The 23,080-nt window shown below is 64.5% G+C and overlaps 1 protein-coding gene across 3 annotated transcripts in view; it reads left to right on the forward strand.

The window, feature by feature from the left end:
- DPYSL5 (dihydropyrimidinase like 5) overlaps nucleotides 1-23,080 on the forward strand; it is a 117,072-nt gene that overhangs the window by 35,549 nt on the left and 58,443 nt on the right. For all 3 annotated transcript variants that reach the window (XM_054024441.1, XM_054024443.1, XM_054024442.1), the window contains exon 2: nucleotides 8,738-9,002. In XM_054024441.1, coding sequence (XP_053880416.1) covers nucleotides 8,742-9,002 — 261 coding nt within the window. In that variant the 5' untranslated portion in view covers nucleotides 8,738-8,741. The remainder of the gene's footprint in view (nucleotides 1-8,737; nucleotides 9,003-23,080) is intronic.

Consider the following 23,080-nt stretch of genomic DNA (forward strand, 5'->3'; position numbering starts at 1 on the left):
GCTCAGGGAGGCTGCAGCTTCAGACCCAGCGGGCGAGAAAGAGCAGGTGGCCATCCCTGTCCCAGCTGCTGAGTTCCAGGCCGAGTTACAAAGAGATCCCTCCTTGCGGAAGATAAGGGACCTGGCCGACCTCAATGCGGTACAGACCATGGGACGAGGTGGCCGGAAAAGGTTCCTGTGGGAGAAGGGGTTCCTGTACAGAGAATGGGCTCCCCCAGGGAAAATGGAGTCAGGGGGGATCAGGAGGCAGCTGGTGGTACCCCAGAAGTATCGCCGCCAGCTGCTGTACCGGGCCCATGACATTCCCCTCTCAGGGCACCAGGGAACCTGGCGTACCCAGCAGAGGCTGCTACGGAGCTTTTACTGGCCTGGGGTCTTTGTTACTGTCCGACAGTACTGCGGATCCTGTGACCCCTGTCAGAGGGGGAGGAAGGCCTGGGACAAGGGGAAAACAGCTTTAGGACCCTTGCCCAGCATAAAGGATCCTTTCCGGAGGGTGGCCAAGGTTAAAAGGGCGGCTCTAAACCAAGAGAGCCCAAAGCACAGACCTCCAGACTGGAGCGCTGGGAGAAGACCACAACTCAGTTGGAACCCCAGGGGTATTGGGGTGGGAAAAGGGCACAGGCCGCATAAACCTTCCCACATGCGAACTGCGAGTGCCATCAAGCACCCCCGACCTAAGGGGGGGCATGAAACTGGAGGGGCCTGGTGTAATTCTCACCAAGGAATGGGAGGGATGCGGGGGCATCCATGGGAACGGGGGTAGGTTCGAACTTCCCCGGGTCACTGGCTAAAGTGACCCTGCTCAGTTCAGTCTCGAAGGGGGGAGATGTGATGAACTGGGACTGTTCTTGCTGGGGTGTGGGAATGCTGACAGGGGAGTGTGACTAGGATAGTCTGCATTGGGGGATGGGAGTCTGAGTCTGCCCGAGGGCGAATACCTGGGCGTGTAGCATGGGAGCCCAGGAAGGGGTTGGAGGCCAGGGGACTCCTTGGCCGGGGAAACTGAACAAAGGCGGTGGGAGGGGTCGCTGAAGGGAGAGTGCTGGAAGCGGGCTGGAGAGATGGCTGGGAGGAGGGATTGCTCTGACCTCCCAAGGGGGGCTGGGATGCCTGGGACCCCCAGATGGACCTAACTGAGGGGGTCCCTGCTGTCTGTGCCTGCAAGACCTGTCTTGGACTGTATCCCTGTCATCCAAATAAACCTTCTGCTTTACTGGCTGGCTGAGAGTCATGGTGAATCGCAGGAAGCTGGGGATGCAGGGCCCAGAGTCCCCCGATACTCCGCGACACTGGGCAAGGCAGGGTCAGAGTCCAGCATCCAGCTGTCTGCACAGCCGCCAGGCTTCCAGGAGCCCCGCTGGCCTCGGCCCTCGGGTGACCCCAGCTGCTGGACAGCCCTCCCCGTCTGTCTACGTTTGGTTTTAAAATAAGGGAACTTCCCCAGGTGCAGGCCAGACAGGCAGCTGCTGCTGCTTCTGCTCTCCAGCCGCGGCGGGAGGAAGCAGCGTGTGGACAGCGCCTGATGTTTAGTGACCTGGATTCAAGTGGCTGCTCTGTCTCCAAGGGCCCCTATGGCCTTTGCTGCCGCCCTAGTGAACAGGGCGGGCTCCTGCCACGCGGGTCCCCCCTCTGGCTCGTCTCCGCTCCGTGGCTGAGCCCTGAGTGCATTGGGCTGTGGACTCCTAGCGGGCAGCGGGGGCTCAGTGCAAGGTGGGGCTAGGGCGTCCCCTGCCCTTGCTGAGGGCAGGGTGATGGGGTTCTCCATGGGTATTAGCTCTGCTTGCCTGCCTTGGGGCAGCGCCTAGAGGCCAGGGAGCTGCTGGGTTGGGTGCTGGCACAGATAATCCAGGGGCCACAGGGCTGTCCTGAGTAAACTGAAGAGTTGGATTAAAAACTGGCTAACTGATAGGTCTCAAAACATAATTGTAAATGGGGAATTGTCATCAAGTGGGTGTTTCCACCCGCAAAGATCGGTTCTAGGCCCTAGGCTATTTAACATCTTTATCAATGACCTGGAAGAAAATATAAATTCATCCCTGATCCAGATGGCTGATGACACAAAAATGGGGGTGTGGTAAATAATGAAGAGGACAGATCGGCTGCAGAGCGTTGTGGATCGCTTGGTAAATTGGGCACAAACAAAATGCCTTTTCACATGGTGTCACGGAGTATTGGGGGACTCAGGGCCCTGCACCCCCGGCTTCCTGCGATTCACCATGACTCTCAGCCAGCCAGTAAAGCAGAAGGTTTATTTGGATGACAGGAATACAGTCCAAGACAGGTCTTGCAGGCACAGACAACAGGGACCCCCTCAGTTAGGTCCATCTTGGGGTCCCCGGGCATCCAAGCCCAGCCCCCCTTGGGAGGTCAGAGCCATCTATGCCCCCCAGCCCTCTCTCCCTGCCTGCTTCCAGCACTCTGCTTTCAGCGACCCCTCCCACAGCCTTTGTTCAGTTTCCCGGGCTAAGGAGTCGCCTCCCCTTCAACCCCTTCCTGGGTTCTCATGTTACACACTCAGGTATGCGCCCTCGGGCGCCCTCGGGCAGATCCCATCCTGCAATGCAGACTATCCCAGAACACTCCCCTGTCAGCATTCACAGACCACCGTGAGAACAGGCCCAGTTCGTCACATCTCTCCCCCCTTCGAGACCGAACTGAGCAGGGTCACTTTAGCCAGTGACCCGGGGAAGTTCGAACCTACCCCCGTTCCCATGGATGCCCCCGCATCCCTCCAGTTCCTTGGTGGGAATTACACCAGGCCCCTTCAGTTTCACGCCCCCCCTTAGGTCGGGGTGCTTGATGGCACTCGCAGTTCGCATGTGGGAAGGTTTATGCGGCCTGTGCCCTTTTCCCACCCCCATACCTCTGGGGTTCCAACTGGGCTGTGGTCTTCTCCCAGCGCTCCAGTCTGGAGGTCTGTGCTTTGGGCTCTCTTGGTTTAGAGCCGCCCTTTTAACCTTGGCCACCCTCTGGAAAGGATCCTTTATGCTGGGCAAGGGTCCTAAAGCTGTTTTCCCCTTGTCCCAGGCCTTCCTCCCCCTCTGACAGGGGTCACAGGATCCGCAGTACTGTCGGACAGTAACAAAGACCCCAGGCCAGTAAAAGCTCCGTAGCAGCCTCTGCTGGGTACGCCAGGTTCCCTGGTGCCCTGAGAGGGGAATATCATGGGCCCGGCACAGCAGCTGGCGGCGATACTTCTGGGGTACCACCAGCTGCCTCCTGATCCCCCCTGACTCCATTTCCCCTGGGGGAGCCCATTCTCGGTACAGGAACCCCTTCTCCCACAGGAACCTTTTCCGGCCACCTCGTCCCATGGTCTGTACCGCATTGAGGTCGGCCAGGTCCCTTATCTTCCGCAAGGAGGGGTCTCTCTGTAACTCGGCCTGGAACTCAGCAGCTGGGACAGGGATGGCCACCTGCTCTTCCTCGCCCGCTGGGCCTGAAGCTGCAGCCTCCCTGAGCCGTGTCCCTGGGCGTTCCCTCCCCACCAGGTTAGGGTCCTGCGCCTCAGGCAAGGCACCCCCCCCAAGGCCAGGGCGCAGTGCCCCTCGCCGGCTCTGACTGCGGGTCACAACCAGTGCCTTTTGGGGGTTGCTTGGCCAGTTCTCCAGGTCCCCCCCCATCAATACCTCAGTGGGCAAATACGGGTGTACCCCCACATCCTTGGGGCCCTCCTTGGCCCCCCACTTCAGGTGTACCCTTGCCACGGGTACTTTGACTGGTGTTCCGCCCACCCCCGTCAGGGTCAGGTAGGTGTTGGGCACCACCTGATCTGGGGCCACCACCTCGGGCCGGGCCAGCGTCACCTCTGCGCCCGTATCCCAGTATCCACTGACCTTCCTCCCATCCACCTCCAGGGGAACAAGGTACTCTCTCCGGAGGGACAGCCCCGCGCCCACCGTATAAACCAAAAACCCTGAGTCTGGGGCATCCAGCCCCCTAGAGGAGCTGGCCTGGAGCTCTCCTCCCTCCTTAGCAGGTGGTACTCTGCCAGCCCCTCTTCCCTGGGAATGCTGCCTTTCGCCGGGCTGGGTCTCTACCCAGTTAACCCTCTGTGGGTTCGGTCTGCTCAGTCTGTCCCTGAGCCTAGGGCACTGGGCCCGTATGTGGCCCTTTTGGCCACAGTGGTAGCAGCCCATGTCCCATGGGTCCCCTTGAGTAGGTCGGATGGTCCTGATGCCGGATGCTCCCCTCTGATGGGTTTTTTCTGTATTTTCCCATGGGGAGGTCCCATGGTGACTCTCTCTCTGCGTTGTGGTGGGACTGTTCCTTTGGGACTCCTCCCTTTTATCTCCTGACCGGCTCTTTACAAACTCATCAGCCAGCTGCCCGGCGTGTCGCGGGTTCTCTGGCTTTCTGTCCACCAACCACAGCCTCAGGTCGGATGGGCACCGGTCATACAGTTGCTCCAGTACCAGCAGTTTAATCAGGTCCTCCTTCGTCTGGGCCCCACCAGCCCACTTGCTGGTGTATCTCTCCATGCGGGCGGCTAGTTGCAGATATGAGATCTCAGGGGTTTTATCCTGACTCCGGAACCTTTCCCGGTACATCTCAGGAGTCAGCCCAAACTCTCGTAGCAGGGCCCTTTTGAATAGTTCGTAGTCCCCTTTCTCTGCCTCTCCCAGTTGGCGGTACAATGCCACGGATTTGGGGTCCAGTAAGGGGGTAAGGACCCGGAGTCTGTCCGCGGGGTCCACACGGTGCAGCTCGCAGGCCGTCTCAAAGGCCTCCAGGAAGTCATCCATGTCCTCCCCCTCCTTGTATGGGGCCATGATGCACTTATCAAAGCTCCGTGCAGTCCTGGGTCCCCCCTCACTCACCGCAGCCGGGGGTTCGCTGCCCTTCAATCTCGCCAGTTCCAGGTCATGCTGACGCTGTCTCTCATTCTCCTCCCGTTCATGCTGTCTCTGTCTCTCTTCACGCTGATGCTGTCTCTCTTTCTCCTCCCGTTCACGCTGATGCTGTCTCTCTTTCTCCTCCCGTTCATGCTGACGCTGTCTCTCTTTCTCCTCCCGTTCACGCTGATGCTGTCTCTCTTTCTCCTCCCGTTCATGCTGTCTCTGTTGTTCACGATCCTCCAGCTCTCTCAGTTTTAGCTCTTTCTCCCATTCCAGCCAATTCCGCTCCCCGGATGCCGAACGTCGCCGGGAGGATCCTCTGCTGGCCGGCGGGCTTCGCCGGGGGGATCCCCTGCTGGCCGGGGGGGTCACGGCGCCCTCGGTATTTGCTGGGCTCCTCCCCACCCTTCCCCTAGGCATAGGAAGGAGGGGTCTCGGGAAGCCCTCAGCAGCCGGCTGACCACTCCCAGCTGGGACAGACACTGGTGCCTGCGCTGCATTTGCCAGGCTGCTTCCCTGAGACACAGGGATCAGTTCATTCGCGCGATCTTCTGCCTCCAGCTGGGCAATGAGCTGTTCTTTGGTGAGCCTCCCAATGCGCAGCCGCCTCTGCTTGCACAGCTCCACCAGGTCGCTCTTAAGCCGCTTGGCATACATCTTCCTGCTGCCCACTCACCGGCCTGTGTGCTCACAGCTCCCCACAGTTCCCAGGGGGACCCCTAGTGTGCCAGCCCTTCTCGAGGTCACCGCCTCTCTGCCAGGGTCGAGCTGCAGACTCCTCCGCCCCTGGGACCACTCGCTGCGATCCCCTCGGGGGACCCTGTTACTGCAAAAGTCCTTCTCGCTGGTCACACACTCCCAGGGGTAATAACCGTCTCTCTCTCACTCTTCAGCACGCCTGGTCCCCGTCAATCCCCCTTCGTTTTACTGCTCCCCAGTCACTTACTGCAGGAAGCGCCGAGGAAGCGCCGTCCACGGGGTGCAGTAGATCCCAGCGCTGCCACCAGTTGTCACGGAGTATTGGGGGACTCAGGGCCCTGCACCCCCGGCTTCCTGCGATTCACCATGACTCTCAGCCAGCCAGTAAAGCAGAAGGTTTATTTGGATGACAGGAATACAGTCCAAGACAGGTCTTGCAGGCACAGACAACAGGGACCCCCTCAGTTAGGTCCATCTTGGGGTCCCCGGGCATCCAAGCCCAGCCCCCCTTGGGAGGTCAGAGCCATCTATGCCCCCCAGCCCTCTCTCCCTGCCTGCTTCCAGCACTCTGCTTTCAGCGACCCCTCCCACAGCCTTTGTTCAGTTTCCCGGGCTAAGGAGTCGCCTCCCCTTCAACCCCTTCCTGGGTTCTCATGTTACACACTCAGGTATGCGCCCTCGGGCGCCCTCGGGCAGATCCCATCCTGCAATGCAGACTATCCCAGAACACTCCCCTGTCAGCATTCACAGACCACCGTGAGAACAGGCCCAGTTCGTCACACATGGCTGAATGTAAATTGTGCATCTAGGAGCAAAGAGTGCAGGCCCTACTCCCCGGCTCGGGGACTCGACCCTGGGCAGCAGGGACTCTGCACAAAGTTTTGGGGGTTGTGATGGACAATCAGCTCCCAGTGTGATGCTGTGGCTAAAAGACATCCCATCTTGGGATGCATAAACGGGAATCTTGAGTAGGAGTCGAAAGGTTCTTTTGCCTCTGTATGTGGCCCTGGTGCAACCACTGCTGGAATCCCATGTCCAGTTCTGGTGCCCACAATTCAAGGAGGACGTGGATAAATTGGAGACGGGTCAGAGAAGAGCCACAAGATTAGAAAACCTGCCTCATAGTGACAGACTCAAGGTGTTCAGTGTATTTAGCCTAACAAAGAGAAGGTTAAGGGGTGACTTGATCGCAGTCTAAAAGTATCAATATAGGGAACAAATATTTAATACTGGGCTCTTCAGTCTAGCAGAGGAAGGTCTAACCCCCTCCAGGGGCTGGAGTTTGAAACTAGACACATTCAGACTGGAAATAAGGCCGAAGTGTTTAACAGCGAGAATTAACCCTTTCCCAAGGGCTGTGGCAGATTCTCCAGCACTGGCAAGGCTGGAGGTTTTTTGAAGAGCTCTGCTGTAGGAACGGCCACGCTGCGGGAGACCACTGGTCCATCTAGCCCAGTGTCCTGTCTTCCGACAGCGGCCAGTGCCAAGTGCTTTGGAGGGAATGAAGAGAGCAAGACAACTGAGTGATCCAGCCCCATCGTCCGCTCCCAGCTTCTAGCAAACAGAGGCTTGGGACGCTCCGAGTACGGGGTGGGATCCAGCAGGCTTTCCAGCCATACCCCTCTTGGACTTCCTGCACCCGTCCCCAGGGCTCTGGCTGCTCCCTGCCCCTCCAGCTGGGCCCGAGCGCCAGGTGTCCAAACTCCAAGAGAACAAGGCTGCTCCTGAAAGATGCAGCCACATGGCTCCTGCGCTTAGAGCCCAGGATCTGCCACTGTGCACGCAGCTTGGAAACCCAAGCGTGCCGGCAGCTGGGGAGCAAACCACTGCCTGGAAGGGGGGTCCAGGGGCAGCTGCTGCCCTGCGTCCACCCTCTGAGCCCCCGTGATGGCCCCAGCATGCTGATCTTCTAGGTTTGCCTTGGGATAATCCGCTGTTTACATACACCAGGGGCTGGCGGGTGTTCGGCACCTCCTGGGTAATCCCTGGCCCCACGCTCCCCTCCCCCTGCAGCAGGCCCAAAGGCTGGCTTAGCCTGCCCACAGCCTTTCCCATGGAGAGCCCCAGCAGCCGCTCGCGCCGGTGGAGAGCGCCCTTGGGAGACTGGCAGGGGCTCCCGGAGCATCTGCTGTTAAAGGGACGGGCACCCTGCCCTACCCAACCCTCCTGCCCTCTGCACGCCCACCATCCATTACAGAATGTCCCCGTGAGCCAAGGGCGGGCCAGTGGGAGTCACTGGCTGGTACAGGCCTGTTTCCACCCACCATTGATGCCAGTGTCCCCCCTACTTGCCAGGGGCTCCCCCATTACTGTGAGCAGCGTGCATCGGGCCTGGGGTGAGAGTCCAGCCAGGCCTTCTGCGCCCACACCCTGCTAAGCCGTGGGGAGAGGCAGCCATGCCTGCCCCGCCCAGTCCCCGCTGCGGTCTCTCCCTGGCTCCTGGTAGCCAGCTGCGTCCCCAGCCCCTCGTGCTGTGTCTATGGCAGCAGAGAAGGGGCTGCCCCCACAGTCAAAGCCAGCAAGGCTCAGTGGGGCAGGGCATGGGCACTCGTATGGGGCCAGGTGTCTGAGACCCCCCCCCCCCTCCTCTCGGACAGCCCAGGCTGGTCCCGAGTGCACTGCTGGAGGGAGGGAGGTGTCGGCTACCAGCTCCTTCAGGGCTGCAGCTGCGCTATGTCCTTTCCCCTCCAGGCCCGGGACAGAGTGGCTCTTTGCAGTGACCCTGCACTGGCATTGTGCTGGGACAGCGCTAACAAGGGCTCCCTCCAAAAGCTCTGCCCCCTCAGTCAATGCATGTGACTCCCCCAAAATCCACCAGCCCCAGAAGCTCGCCCTTCTCGAATCTGTCCGGCCACCCCCCTTCCACACACGGCTGCTTGACCAGGCTCCTTCCACCAGCCCTCTGTTCCACCAGCTGCCGCGGCTGTGGGTGGGAAATAGACCCCCTCTGTCCTTCGCTGCAGTGACCAGGTCTCACCTGAGTGCCGGCCATCTCGCTAGCTGCTGGGGATGGAAGCAGTGGGTCTGGCCGGGGGTTGAGGGGTTTCTGTAGGTGCTGCAGGGCAGGGAAATGGGGCTCCCGACTCCTCCCCCCCCCCCCCGCAGCTCTAGTGGTGCCAGGCAGGCACTGGCATGCTGGGGGGCTGCAGGGGCCTGTGGGTGGCTGACCCTAACCCGCTGCTTGTCTCCCCTTTCAGAGCCATGCTTGCCAACTCGGCCACGATGCGGATCCTCATCAAGGGGGGGAAGGTGGTGAATGACGACTGCACCCTGGAGGCCGACGTCTACATCGAGAACGGCATCATCCAGCAAGTGGGCCGGGAGCTCATGATCCCGGGAGGGGCCAAGGTGATCGATGCCACCGGGAAGCTGGTGATCCCGGGCGGCATCGACACCAGCACTCACTTCCACCAGACTTTCATGAACGCCACCTGCGTGGACGACTTCTACCACGGCACCAAGGTACCTGCGGCCCGGTGGGTTAGTGATGCCGCTGGAGAGTGGGCCTGGCACATGCCCTCCTCCCTGGGCAGGTGGCGAGAGAAACCTGAGCTGGGTCCCCGTGGGCTGCTGCTGCGGGGGGTGAGGGTGAAAAGCCTTTCCTTCAAGGCAGCAGCTTTGCTCCGGCTCAGGTGATTCCTAGACCATTGTGCTCATCCTGTCCGACCCCTGGATAGCCCAGCCCAGAGCAGAGCTTCTGGGAAAACATCCGGGCTGGACTGAAACAAGCACCATGGCCCACGGGAAATCTCCACTGGTTACTTCCTCTCCCTGTTAAGGACCTACTCCTTCCTGCCGGTCTGGAGCTGTCTGGCTTCCCCTGCCAGCCTGACGGGCCCGTTACTAAACGTTCCTTCCCCCCTGTAGGTTCTGTGACCACGTCCCCCTGAACCCTTGTTAGACTCCGAGCTCAATCAGTTTAGCTTATCGCCATCAGGCAGGTTTTCTAACCCTTTAGTCATTCTCGCGGCTCTTCTCGGCCCCCTCGCCAATTTACCAGCACCCTTCTTGAACTGTGGGCACAGGATTCCAGCAGTGATCGCACCAGTGCCAACTAGAGGTAAAATCACCCCTCTGCTCCTACTTCTCCAGGTCGCACTAGCACTTCTGGCCACGGCGTCTTACCGAGAGCTCGGGTTCAGCTGATTCTCCGTCTCGGAGTCGCTGCTGGTCCGGTGGAGGCTCTGTGGCTAACTGGGAGGAGGGAGGGGCTCAGTGAAGCCGTTAGTAGGGTGGGAGCGTTCTCCTGGGGCGGCAGAGCCCTATGGGATAGCAATTCTTATCTTGCTGGGCAGCATCCTTTCCTAGAGGTGTGCCCCTGTGCAGCTGCTCGCTCTGTCCCCAGCCTGGGTAATCAGCAGCCCGACCCAGTTGTGTATGTGAGATTCCCAGGCTCTGCAAAGAGCAGCCGTAGTGCTGCTGTACCTGGCTCTACGCGAAACCCTGCGTCCCGGCTGGGGCAGCGATGGGCTCCTCTGGGCCTGCTCCCTCCAGACCCCTCTGCATCCAGGCACCTTGGGGTCCTCTGCAGATAGTAACAGTGCCACAGTCTCACTTGCCTCCTCCCTCTGAGGTAGCTAAAGGATATTACCCCCCCTACAATGCAGCCACCTCTGGGGTGGGTGTGGCAGATGCATAACAGCCATGCTACACAAGCACCGAGAAGGGGAAGTGAAGACTGTCATATCCCAGTAGGGTCAAATGTCCAGGCCCAGTCTGGCCTAGTTAAGGTACGCCCCTGTCTCTCCCTGTCTGTTAGATTACGTGTTACCTGCTGTGACGAAGTGGGACTGTTCTTAATGTTTCCTCTGAATACTGTAGGGGTGCCTCAGTTTCCCCAATGCAGTTCTTAAGTCTCTAGGGGGTGAGATTGTTGCAGAGCAAAGGGCCAGTGTACATAAATGGCCGACACTCTGTCTCCTGGCAACTAATGGCCGGGGCCCTTCCCCCCTGCAAGGGGATAGCTAAAGGTCTTGGAGAACAAAGATCAGGTGACCCCCCTGGCCCGGGAAAGAGACAAAGCCCAGAGGAGGAGGGGCTGGAGAGTTTCAGTTTGGAGCTAGCAGGGGATGAGGAGTGAAGTGCAGACTTGGGTGTCTGGCTCGCTGCCCCCCAGGATGGACCCAGCTGAGGGGTCCTGTTCTCTGTACCTACAAGCTCTGTTTTAGACCCTGTTCCTGTCATCTAATAAACCTCTGTTTTACTGGCTGGCTGAGAGTCACGTCTGACTGCGAAGTGGGGGTGCAGGACCCTGTGGCTTCCCCGGGACCCCGCCAGGGTGGACTCACTGTGGGAAGTGCACAGAGGGGCATATGATGAATACTCCAAGGTCAGACCCAGGAAGGTGAAGACGTGAGCTTCTTGCCCTGAAGACAGTCTGCTCCGAGGGAGAGGAGGCTCCCCAAAGTCCTGCCTGGCTTTGTGGGGAGCAGTTCCACAGGATCGCCCGGGGACCCCGTGACACCTGCACCCACCCCACAGCGGAATTCGGGCTTTAATTCCAGAGCCGCGGGCGGCGAAGGAGCCTGGGCCCGTTGGGATGGTTAACGACGCGTAACATCTGCCTGGAGCCTGCAGCAGCCGCGTGTGAACTGCCCCCTTATCTCAATGAGGCGCTGACTCCAAAGCCTCACCATGGTACTTCTGAGTGGGACTCATCAGGTCCGTAAGCGCGCTCTCCCAGTGACTGCATGTGCCAAGAGCAGGAGCGGGGCTGGCCCCAGCTCCTCTCCCCATGCAGGACTGCTGAATGGGGCAGGAACTCGGTTCCGCGAGCCGCCTGCCCTCGCCAGTGCTCTCCGCCTGCAGGCGGCCGTGGAGCCGTCTCTCCTTGCCTGGGTCTGCGGGCGCCTCCTGGCGAGCAGGGTTGGGCTCAGCAGGGCTGCATGCAGGCTCCCAGCTGGGGCTGCCGGGTGGGTCTCCCTCAGGGAGCAGCAGTGAGTGCAGGAAGGGAAGGGGAGGCAGTGGGGCTGGTACTGGGAGGAGGAGATGGTGCTCTGCAGGGTCTGGGCCCGGAGCTGCCAGCCCCTCGCTCATTCGGCTTGTGCCAGCGTGTGCTGGGTGTCCCCAGAAGGGGTGGGGCAGGGGCTGCACGGCCTGGTTAGCCGGGCAGTGTCTGCCACCTCCTACCCTGCTCAGGGGGCAGCTCGGCGCTGCGGCCCTGTCCCTTGAGCGTCCTGGTGTCCCAGACCCCTCTCCAGGCAGCCACCGCTCCCTGCTGCGGCACGGACGTCGTCTGGGGGCGCAGAGCCTGGTGCCCGAGTGCCCCTGTGACGGGCCTGCTGCTGCCTGCTCCACCCGTGCCCAGTCTCTAAGCGCCTCTGGCCACAAATCAAGGGCTGCAGCCACAGGGGGCCCCTGCTGGTTCTGCTGCCCAGGGACTGCAAACGCAGCCTGGAGCACGACGCCTCCCTCCCGGCCCTCGGCTCCCCTTCTTCTGCTCTGGTTTGCACTGGCTGCTCCCGCCTCCCAGGCCCTAGGCTCAGGCTTCATTGAACTGGCAGCTTGGAAGCTCAGCAGAACCGACCCTGGGGGCAGCCGGGCCTGAGGGGCTGCCCATGGGGGCACTGCCCCGTTTGTGACCCGAGCTCTGGTTCCATGGGCGGGGGGCTGGGGCTGGGGCTGGCCTTTCGGTGCAGCCTGGCTGGGCCGGAGGGACCTGGCGGCTGGTGCGTAACGGGAAGGGAGGGGCTGGAGCCTGTGTCGCTCCCACACTCTGCCCTCTGCTCATGCCCCCTGGCTAGTCTAGCCCTCGGCTGGCCCTGCCCCCCTGCTCACAGCCTGGTGTCCCCCACACCCCAGCTCTGCTGCTGCCCTTGATCCAGGGGGGCAGTGCCAGTGGAAGCGTGGGCTGCCGACGAGTGGGGTAACCGGCTCGCTCGTCCAGGCCCTGCTGAACCCGGCTCCAGGGGGAAAAACTCAGTAGTAGTGCGACTTGGGGCAAAGCGAGTGGGCAGAGGTGGGGCCAGAGGCCCTGCCCCTCCCTGCACTGGGGCTGCTGCACCGGCCATGTGCGCAGAACAAAGCTCCCTCTTTGTCCGGCTGCTGGGTGGTGTGTGTCGTGCCGACCCGCTGCTGGTTTGGCTTTGTTCCTCCTCGGCCCATCCTGCCGCCCATCTCCCCCGTGTGGCGCTCCTGTGGGCTGGCTGGGGGCTGAACGCGGCAGGCTGCCTCGAGCCCTTGGAGGCTGGAGCAACAAAGAGCTCCCAGGCTCCCCTGGGGCAGTTGTTGCCCATCTGCAGGCACCTCCCTGCCCCAACTCCGGTGGGGAGCTCGGGCCAAGGGCAGGCCTGGAGCGCTGCGGTGCATCCCCTTCTGCTGTGTGAGCAGAGCGGGGACAGTGGCTGGCTCGGTAGCGCTGCTGGGCAGGGCAGGATGGAGGATTCAGGCACCTTGGACCCCTTCTCGGGGACTTTTGCTTCTCCCCTGCGCCCGCCTCGCCTGCTGCCCTTTGTGCTGGCCGGGCTGCTGCTGGGGGAGGGACCCAGAGAGGGGTCCCGTCGCATCGGCCGGGGCCTCCGCCTGCTGCAGTCTGGCCGCACCAGCCCTTTGCCATGGTAACCGTGCATCTGGGGCCAGGCGGCTTTGTGCTCAACACAATGAGTGTGTCGCAGGCTGTGCGTTGCAGATCCTGCCCAGCGCCTGCCCCAGAGCAGGGAGCCTGCCCTCTGCCCTCTGCCGGCTGGGGCTGGGGGTGGGCAGCACTAGTGCTAGGACAGGGAGCCGCCAGCCCCCAGGGCAGCTTCTGGCTGGGATCTCCCAGCTCAGCCCCTCTCCCCAGGCCCCAGCCCTGTGGCTTGTGCTGTGCTCAGGTGCTGGGGCGGGGAGGGGGGGGTCCAGGCTCACGGTGACGTGGCTTTTGGGTGCAGGCAATTCGTGCAGGGCTGGTGGTGGCCTGTGATGACCTGCGCCCGGCTTAGTGGCCGGTAGCATTCATGTCCTGTCCTCAAGGCGCATGGGCCGGGGCCTGGGCGCGGGAGCCCTCATGCAGGCCCAGGCCGCGCCCCGCCCCATGCGGCGCTGCTGTCTCTCAAGCCTGATCCATAGCCCCCCCGTTCTTCCAGCCCTGCCAGTACCCCTCTGCCCTGCCCTCTGCGGTTGCAGAGCTGAGGCAGCCAGGGGGCTGGGGGGGGAGGGGGGCAGCAGGCCCCACCCCCGAGAGCAGGAGTGGGCAAACTACAGGGGTTAGGGGTCGCTCAGTGGTTTGAGCATTGGCCTGCTAAACCCAGGGTTGTGAGTTCAATCCTTGAGGGGGCCACCTAGGGATCTGGGGCAAAATCAGTACTTGGTCCTGTTAGTGAAGGCAGGGGGCTGGACTCGATGACCTTCCAAGGTCCCTTCCAGCTCTAGGAGATGGGATATCTCCATTTATTTATTGTATTTTTTTAACTACGGGCCGCATCCAGCCTGCCAGCTGTTTTACTCCGGCCCTCGAGCTCTGCTGGGGAGTGGGGTCTGGGGCTGCTCCCTATGGCTTCCAGAAGCAGCAGCATGTCCCCGCCTCCTGCTCCTATGCATGGGGCAGCCAGGGGGCTCCACTCCGCACACTGCCCCCGCCCCAAGCACCCCCCCGCAGCTCCCATTGGCCAGGAATTGCGGCCAATGGGAGCTGCGGGGGGCAGCGGCCTGCAGCAGAGCCGCCTGGCTGTGCGTTAGCTTCGGAGCCGCAGGGGGACATGCTGCTGCCTCCATGAGCCGCTCGAGGGAACCGCCGCCAGGAGCCTGCACCCCCGCGCCCCTCTGCGCCCCCCTGCGCCCCAGCCCTGAGCCCCCTCCCCCCCGTGCCCCAGCCCTGATCCCCCTCCCCCCCCTACCCCAGCCCTGATCCCCCTCCTGTCCCCCAAATCCCTCGGTCCCAGCCCCCTCCTGCACCCCCGCGCCCCTCTGCGCCCCCCTGCGCCCCAGCCCTGAGCCCCCTCCCCCCCGTGCCCCAGCCCTGATCCCCCCTCCTGCCCTCCAAACCCCTCGGTCCCAACATCCTCCTGCACCCCCGCGCCCCTCTGCGCCCCCTGCGCCCCAGCCCTGAGCCCCCTCCTGTCCCCCAAATCCCTCGGTCCCAGCCCCCTCCTGCACTCCCGCGCCCCTCTGCGCCCCCCTGCGCCCCAGCCCTGAGCCCCCTCCCCCCCGTGCCCCAGCCCTGAGCCCCCCTCCTGCCCTCCAAACCCCTCGGTCCCAACATCCTCCTGCACCCCCGCGCCCCTCTGCGCCCCCCTGCGCCCCAGCCCTGAGCCCCCTCCCCCCCGTACCCCAGCCCTGATCCCCCTCCTGCCCTCCAAACCCCTCGGTCCCAACATCCTCCTGCACCCCCGCGCCCCTCTGCGCCCCCCTGCGCCCCAGCCCTGAGCCCCCTCCCCCCCGTACCCCAGCCCTGATCCCCCCTCCTGCCCTCCAAACCCCTCGGTCCCAACATCCTCCTGCACCCCCGCGCCCCCTCCCCCCCCCGGCGCCCCAGCCCTGATCCCCCCTCCTGTCCTCCAAACCCCTCGGTCCCAGCCCCCTCCTGCACCCCAGAGCTCCCTCCCCCCCTCCTGCCCTCCAAACCCCTTGGTCCCACCACCCTCCTACACCCCCGCGCCCCAGCCCTGAGCCCCCTCCTGCCCTCTACACCCCTGAGCCCCCTCCTGCACCCCCGTGCCCCTCTGCGCCCCCCTGCACCCCAGCCCTGAGCCCCCTCCCCCCCCGTGCCCCAGCCCGGAGCCTCCTCCTGCCCTCCAAACCCCTCGGTCCCAGCACCCTCCTGTACTCCCCCGCCCCAGCCCGGAGCCCCCTCCTGTCCTCCAAACCCCTCGGTCCCAGCCCCCTCCTGCACCCCCCCGCTCCTCTGCGCCCCCCCGCGCCCCAGCCCTGAGCCCCCTCCTGCCCTCCAAACCCCTCGGTCCCAGCCCCCTCCTACACCCCTGAGCCCCCTCCCCCCACCCCAGCCCTGAGCCCCCTCCTGCCCTCCAAACCCCTCGGTCTCAGCACCCTCCTGCACCCCCGCGCCCCCTCCCCCTCGCGCCCCAGCCCTGAGCCCCCTCCTGCCCTCCAAACCCCTCGGTCCCACCACCCTCCTGCACCCCAGAGCCCCTTCCCCCCTGCGCCCCAGCCCTGAGCCCCCTCCCCCCCCGTGCCCCAGCCCTGAGCCGCCTCCTGCCCTCCAAACCCCTCGGTCCCACCACCCTCCTGCACTCCCGCGCCCCTCTGCGCCCCCCTGCGCCCCAGCCCTGAGCCCCCTCCTGCCCTCCAAACCCCTCGGTCCCACCACTCTCCTGCACCCCCGCGCCCCTCTGCGCCCCCCCTGCGCCCCAGCCCTGAGCCCCCTCCCCCCCCGTGCCCCAGCCCGGAGCCCCCTCCTGTCCTCCAAACCCCTCGGTCCCAGCACCCTCCTGCACCCCAGAGCCCCCTCCCCATCGCGCCCCAGCCCTGAGCCCCCTCCTGCCCTCCAAACCCCTCGGTCCCACCACCCTCCTACAGCCCCGATCCCCCTCCCCGCCGTGCCCCGGCCCTGAGCCCCCTCCCCCCCCCCCGTGCCCCAGCCCGGAGCCCCCTCCTGTCCTCCAAAGCCCTCGGTCCCAGCACCCTCCTGCACCCCAGAGCCCCCTCCCCCTCGCGCCCCAGCCCTGAGCCCCCTCCTGCCTTCCAAACCCCTCGGTCCCAGCACTCTCCTACACCCCTGTGACGAACTGGGCCTGTTCTTACTGTGGTCTGTGAATGCTGACAGGGGAGTGTGGCTAGGATAGTCTGCATTGGGGGATGGGAGTCTGCCCGAAGGCGAATACCTGAGCGTGTAACATGAGAACCCAGGAAGGGGTTGGAGGCCAGGTGACACCTTGGCCCGGGAAACTGAACAAAGGCTGTGGGAGGGGTCGCTGAAGGCAGAGTGTTGGAAGCGGGCTGGAGAGATGGCTGGGAGGCAGAGATGGCTCTGACCCCCGAAAGGGGGGTGGGCTGGGATGCCCTGGGACCCCAAGCTGGACCTAACTGAGGGGGTCCTGTTGTCTGTGCCTGCAAGACCTGTCTTGGACTGTATTCCTGTCATCCAAATAAACCTTCTGCTTTACTGGCTGGCTGAGAGTCATGGTGAATCACAGGAAGCCGGGGGTGCAGGGCCCTGAGTCCCCCAATACTCATCGCAGCCGGGGGTTCGCTGCTCTTCAATCTTGCCAGTTCCAGTTCATGCTGACGCTGTCTCTCTTCATGCTGTCTCCGTTTCTCTTTCTCCTCCCGTTCATGCTGATGCTGTCTTTCTTCATGCTGTCTCTGTTGTTCACGATCCTCCAGCTCTCTCAGTTTTAGCTCTTTCTCCCATTCCAGCCAATTCCGCTCCACGGATGCCGAACGTCGCCGGGAGGATCCTCTGCTGGCTGGCGAGCTTCGCCGGGAGGATCCCCTGCTGGCCGGGGGGGTCACGGCGCCCTCGGTATTTGCTGGGCTCCTCCCCACCCTTCCCCTAGGCATAGGAAGGAGGGGTCTCGGGAAGCCCTCAGCAGCCGGCTGACCACTCCCAGCAGGGACAGACACTGGTGCCTGCGCTGCATTTGCCAGGCTGCTTCCCTGAGACACAGGGATCAGTTCATTCGCGCGATCTTCCGCCTCCAGCCGGGCAATGAGCTGTTCTTTGGTGAGCCTCCCAATGCACAGCCCCCTCTGCTTGCACAGCTCCACCAGGTCGCTCTTAAGCCGCTTGGCATACATCTTCCTGCTGGCCACTCACCGGCCTGTGTGCTCACAGCTCCCCACAGTTCCCAGGGGGACCCCTAGTGTGCCAGCCCTTCTCGAGGTCACCACCTCTCTGCCAGGGTCGAGCTGCAGACTCCTCCGCCCCTGGGACCACTCGCTGCGATCCCCCCGGGGGACCCTGTTACTGCAAAAGTCCTTCTCGCTGGTCACACACTCCCAGGGGTAATAACCGTCTCTCTCTCACTCTTCAGCACGCCTGGTCCCCGTCAATCCCCCTTCGTTTTACTGCTCCCCAGTCACTTACTGCAGGAAGCGCCGTCCACGGGGTGCAGTAGATCCCGCCGCTGCCACCAGTTGTCACGGAGTATTGGGGGACTCAGGGCCCTGCACCCCCGGCTTCCTGCGATGCACCATGACTCTCAGCCAGCCAGTAAAGCAGAAGGTTTATTTGGATGACAGGAATACAGTCCAAGACAGGTCTTGCAGGCACAGACAACAGGACCCCCTCAGTTAGGTCCAGCTTGGGGTCCCAGGGCATCCCAGCCCACCCCCCTTTGGGGGGTCAGAGCCATCTCTGCCTCCCAGCCATCTCTCCAGCCCGCTTCCAACACTCTGCCTTCAGCGACCCCTCCCACCGCCTTTGTTCAGTTTCCCGGGCAAGGTGTCACCTGGCCTCCAACCCCTTCCTGGGTTCTCATGTTACACGCTCAGGTATTCGCCTTCGGGCAGACTCCCATCCCCCAATGCAGACTATCCTAGCCACACTCCCCTGTCAGCATTCACAGACCACAGTAAGAACAGGCCCAGTTCGTCACAACCCCAGAGCCCCCTCTCCCCCGCACCAGCCCTGATCCCCGCTCCTGTCCTCCAAACCCCTCGGTCTCAGCACCCTCCTGCACCCCCGCGCCCTCTCACCCCCGCCCCAGCCCTAATCCCCCCTCCTGTCCCCCAAACCCATCGGTCCCAGCACCCTCCTACACCCCCGCGCCCCCTCCCCCCCGCCGCAGCCATGATCCCCCTCCTGTCCTCCAAACCCCTCGGTCCCAGCACCCTCCTGCACCCCCGCCCCAGCCCTGATCCCCCTCCTGTTCGCCAAACCCCTCGGTCCCAGCACCCTCCTACACCCCCGCACTCCCTCCCCCCTGCGCCCCAGCCCTGATCCCCCTCCTGCCTTCCAAACCCCTCGGTCCCAGCAGCTCCTACACCCCAGAGCCCCCCCGCCCCAGCCCTGATCCCCCTCCTGTTCTCCAAACCCCTCGGTCCCAGCACCCTCCTACACCCCCGCACTCCCTCCCCCCTGCGCCCCAGCCCTGATCCCCCTCCTGCCTTCCAAACCCCTCGGTCCCAGCAGCTCCTACACCCCAGAGCCCCCTCTCCCCCGCCCCAGCCCTGATCACCGCTCCTGTCCTCCAAACCCCTCGGTCTCAGCACCCTCCTGCACCCCCGCCCCAGCCCTGATCCCTCTCCTGTTCGCCAAACCCCTCGGTCCCAGCACCCTCCTACACCCCCGCACTCCCTCCCCCCTGCGCCCCAGCCCTGATCCCCCTCCTGCCTTCCAAACCCCTCGGTCCCAGCAGCTCCTACACCCCAGAGCCCCCTCTCCCCCGCCCCAGCCCTGATCACCGCTCCTGTCCCCCAAACCCATCGGTCCCAGCACCCCCCTGCACCCCAGAGCCCTCCTCTGTCCCAGCCCTGATCCCCCTCCTGTCATCCAAACCCCTCGGTCCCAACACCCCCCTGCACCCCAGAGCCCTCCTCTGTCCCAGCCCTGATCCCCCTCCTGTCATCCAAACCCCTCGGTCCCAACACCCTCCTGCACCCCAGAGCCCCCCCCCCCCCCCGCCCCAGCCCTGATCCCCCTCCTGCCCTCCAAACCCATTGGTCCCAGCACCCTCCTACACCCCCGCGCCCCTTCCCACCCCGCGCCCCAGCCCTGATCCCCCTCCTGCCCTCCAAACCCCTCGGTCTCAGCACCCTCCTGCACCCCAGAGCCCTCTCCCCCCCGCGCCCCAGCCCTGATCCCTCCTCCTGTCCTCCAAACCCCTTGGTCTCAGCACCCTCCTGCACCCCAGAGCCCCCTCCCCCCCCGCCCCAGCCCTGATCCCCCTCCTGCCTTCCAAACCCCTCGGTCCCAGCACCCTCCTACACCCCCGCGCCCCCTCCCCCCCGCCGCAGCCATGATCCCCGCTCCTGTCCTCCAAACCCCTCGGTCCCAGCACCCTCCTGCACCCCAGAGCCCCCTCCCCCCCCTGCCGCAGCTCTGATCCCCCTCCTGTCCTCCAAACCCATCGGTCTCAGCACCCTCCTGCACCCCAGAGTCCCCTCCCCCTTGCGCCCCAGCCCTGATCTCCCCTCCTGTCCCCCAAACCACTTGGTCCCAGCACCCTCCTGCACCCCCCCGCCCCAGCCCTGATCCCCCCTCCTGTCCCTCAAACCCATCGGTCCCAGCACCCTCCTACACCCCCACGACCCCTTCCCCCCCCCCGCGCCCCAGCCCTGATCCCCCTCCTGCCTTCCAAACCACTCGGTCCCAGCACCCTCCTACACCCCAGAGCCCGCTCTCCCCCGCCCCAGCCCTGATCCCCCTCCTGCCTTCCAAACCCCTCGGTCTCAGCACCCTCCTGCACTCCCGCCCCAGCCCTGATCCCCCCTGCCCCAACCCTGATCCCCCCTCCTGTCCCCCAAACCCATCGGTCCCAGCACCCTCCTGCACCCCAGAGCCCCCCCTGCCCCAGCCCTGATCCCCCCTCCTGTCCTCGAAACCCCTCGGTCCCAGCACCCTCCTGCACCCCCCCGCCCCAGCCCTGATCCCCCCTCCTGTCCCCCAAACCAATCGGTCCCAGCACCCTCCTACACCCCCGCGCCCCCTGCCGCAGCCCTGATCCCCCCTCCTGTCCTCCAGACCCTTCGGTCCCAACACCCCCCTGCACCCCAGAGCCCTCCTCCGTTCCAGCCCTGATCCCCCTCCTGCCCTCCAAACCCCTCGGTCTCAGCACCCTCCTGCACCCCAGAGCCCTCTCCCCGCCGCGCCCCAGCCCTGATCCCCTCTCCTGTCCTCCAAACCCCTCGGTCCCAGCACCCTCCTGCACCCCCGCGCCCCCTTCCCGACCCTTGCCCCAGCCCTGATCCCCCTCCTGTCCTCCATACCCCTCGGTCCAAGCACCCTCCTACACCGCCGTGCCCCCTCCCCCCCCCCCGTGCCCCAGCCGTGATCCCCCTCCTGCCCTCCAAACCCCTCGGTCTCAGCACCCTCCTGCACCCCAGAGCCCTCTCCCCGCCGCGCCCCAGCCCTGATCCCCTCTCCTGTCCTCCAAACCCCTCGGTCCCAGCACCCATCTACACCCCCGCGCCCCCTTCCTGCCCCTCGCCCCAGCCCTGATGCCCCTCCTGCCCTCCAAATCCCTCGGTCCCAGCACCCTCCTACACCCCAGAGCCCCCTCTCCCCCGCCCCAGCCCTGATCCCCCTCCTGTCCTCCAAACCCCCGCTCCAGCCCTGATCCCCCCTGCCCCAGCCCTGATCCCCCCTCCTGTCCCCCAAACCCATCGGTCCCAGCACCCTTCTACACCCCCGCGCCTCCTTCCTGCCCCTCGCCCCAGCCCTGATGCCCCTCCTGCCCTCCAAACCCCTCTGTCCCAGCACCCTCCTGCACCCCAGAGCTCCCCCCGCCCCAGCCCTGATCCCCCCTCCTGTCCTCCAAACCAATCGGTCCCAGCACCCTCCTGCACCCCCGCGCTCCCTCCCCCCCGCCGCAGCCCTGATCCCCCTCCTGTCCTCCAAACCCTTCGGTCCCAACACCGCCCTGCACCCCAAAGCCCCCCCCGTCCCAGCCCTGATCCCCCTCCTGTCCTCAAAACCCCTGGGTCCCAACACCCTCCTGCACCCCAGAGCCCCCTCCCCCCCCGCGTCCCAGCCCTGATCCCCCCTCCTGTCCTCCAGACCCTTCGGTCCCAACACCCTCCTACACCCCCCCGCGCCCCAGCCCTGATCCCCCTCCTGTCCTACAAACCCCTCGGTCTCAGCACCCTCCTGCACCCCAGAGCCCTCTGCCCCCCGCGCCCCAGCCCTGATCCCTCCTCCTGTCCTCCAAACTCCTTGGTCCCAGCACCCTCCTGCACCCCCGCGCCCCCCCCGCCCCAGCCCTGATCCCCGCTCCTGTCCCCCAAACCCATCGGTCCCAGAACCCTCCTACACCCCCGCGCCCCCTCCCCCCCCGCCGCAGCCTGATCCCCCTCCTGTTCTCCAAACCACTTGGTCCCAGCACCCTCCTGCACCCCAGAGTCCCCCCTCCCCCCGTCCCAGCCCTGAGCCCCCTTCTGCCCTCCAAACCCCTCGGTCCCAGCACCCTTCTACACCCCGACGCCCTCTTCCCGCCCCTCGCCCCAGCCCTGATCTTCCCTCCTGTCCTCGAAACCCCTCGGTCTCAGCACCCTCCCCCCTCCTGCACCCCCGTGCCCCAGCCCTGAGCCCCCTTCTGCCCTCCAAACCCCTTGGTTCCAGCACCCTTCTACACCCCCGTGCCCCCTTCCCGCCCCTTGCCCCAGCCCTTATGCCCCTCCTGCCCTCCAAACCCCTCGGTCCCAGCACCCTCCTGCACCCCAACGCCCTCTTCCCGCCACTCGCCCCAGCCCTGATCCTCCCTCCTGCCCTCCAAACCCCTCGGTCCCAGCACCCTCCTGCACCCCCGCCCCAGCCCTGATCCCCCCTGCCCCAACCCTGATCCCCCCCTCCTGTCCCCCAAACCCATCGGTCCCAGCACCCTTCTACACCCCCGCGCCCCCTTCCCGCCCCCCGCCACAGCCCTGATCTCCCCCCCGTCCTGTCCTCCAAACCCCTGAGTCCCAGTACCCTCCTACACCCCAGAGCCCGCACCCCTGGCCTGAGCTCTTCCCCCCCCCCCCTCCCTGCCCTGGCCCGGAGCCCCCTCCCACACCCTGGAGCCCGCATCCCCACCCACACTCCAACCCCAATTTCATGAGCATTCATAGCCCGCCATACAATTTCCATACCCAGATGTGGCCCTGAGGCCAAAGTCTCCCCCCTCCCCCCCGCCCTAGCGCGTGTGAGGGGTGGGTGACGTCGGTTCTGACATGGCTCAGGGGCAGGAACCCTGTGTCCCAAGAGCTCAGTGCCTGTCCCGCGCTCCCAGCTTCCCTCAGTCTGGGACCAGCCCCCCCCCAGTGCTTGGTGGAGCTAAACTAAGCGCCCTGAGCTGTTATTACGCAGGCAGGGCTCTTCCGGCTCCGTGGGGGTTGGGATCCGTGTGCCGCCAGTGTCCCTGCCGCCACCTGCCGCGTAGCTGCAAAGGGATGAGAAGGAGCAGATCCCAAATTAGTCCAGATTAAGGATTTAGCAGGCACAGCGGCAGCAGAGCTGTGAGCTGGGGCAGGGGCTGCCAGCACCTCGGCCTGCAGGAGCTGGAGGAGATGCTGAGTGGGGTTTAAATCCAGCACTCCCCTTGTCCCCCGGAGAATGGCTTTCCTGCCAGCTGCTGCCAAGTCGGGCAGGCTGGTCCCTGCCAATGAGAACCCCCCTTCCCTGGCTGTGTGGCCGAGGTCCCCTCCCCCCGTCCCTTACTCACATGCACACCGGGGGGGTTAAATCCAGATCAGTAACGGACTAGCCGGGGAGACCTGGGAACGGCTTTGCCTGCTCCTGCCATCTGCCCCTTCCCCTCTGTGGGGCTGTGTGCCCAGCTCCGGCACGCACGCTCCCTGGGGGGTGGAGCCCCTCTCCTGGCCTGCCCCAGGGCCACTGGCAGGGGTCCTTCCCCACACAGGCAGGTACGGCGCTAGCTCCGATTGCAGCGTGGCTGTGGCAATCCAGCCTGGCCCCCTGGGACCTCGTGCCGTCTTGTTGCACGCTCCGCTCACTCTTCTGCAGC

The sequence above is a fragment of the Malaclemys terrapin genome, chromosome 3, assembly GCF_027887155.1.
Source record: "Malaclemys terrapin pileata isolate rMalTer1 chromosome 3, rMalTer1.hap1, whole genome shotgun sequence".
In the NCBI taxonomy this organism is placed as follows: domain Eukaryota; kingdom Metazoa; phylum Chordata; order Testudines; family Emydidae; genus Malaclemys; species Malaclemys terrapin.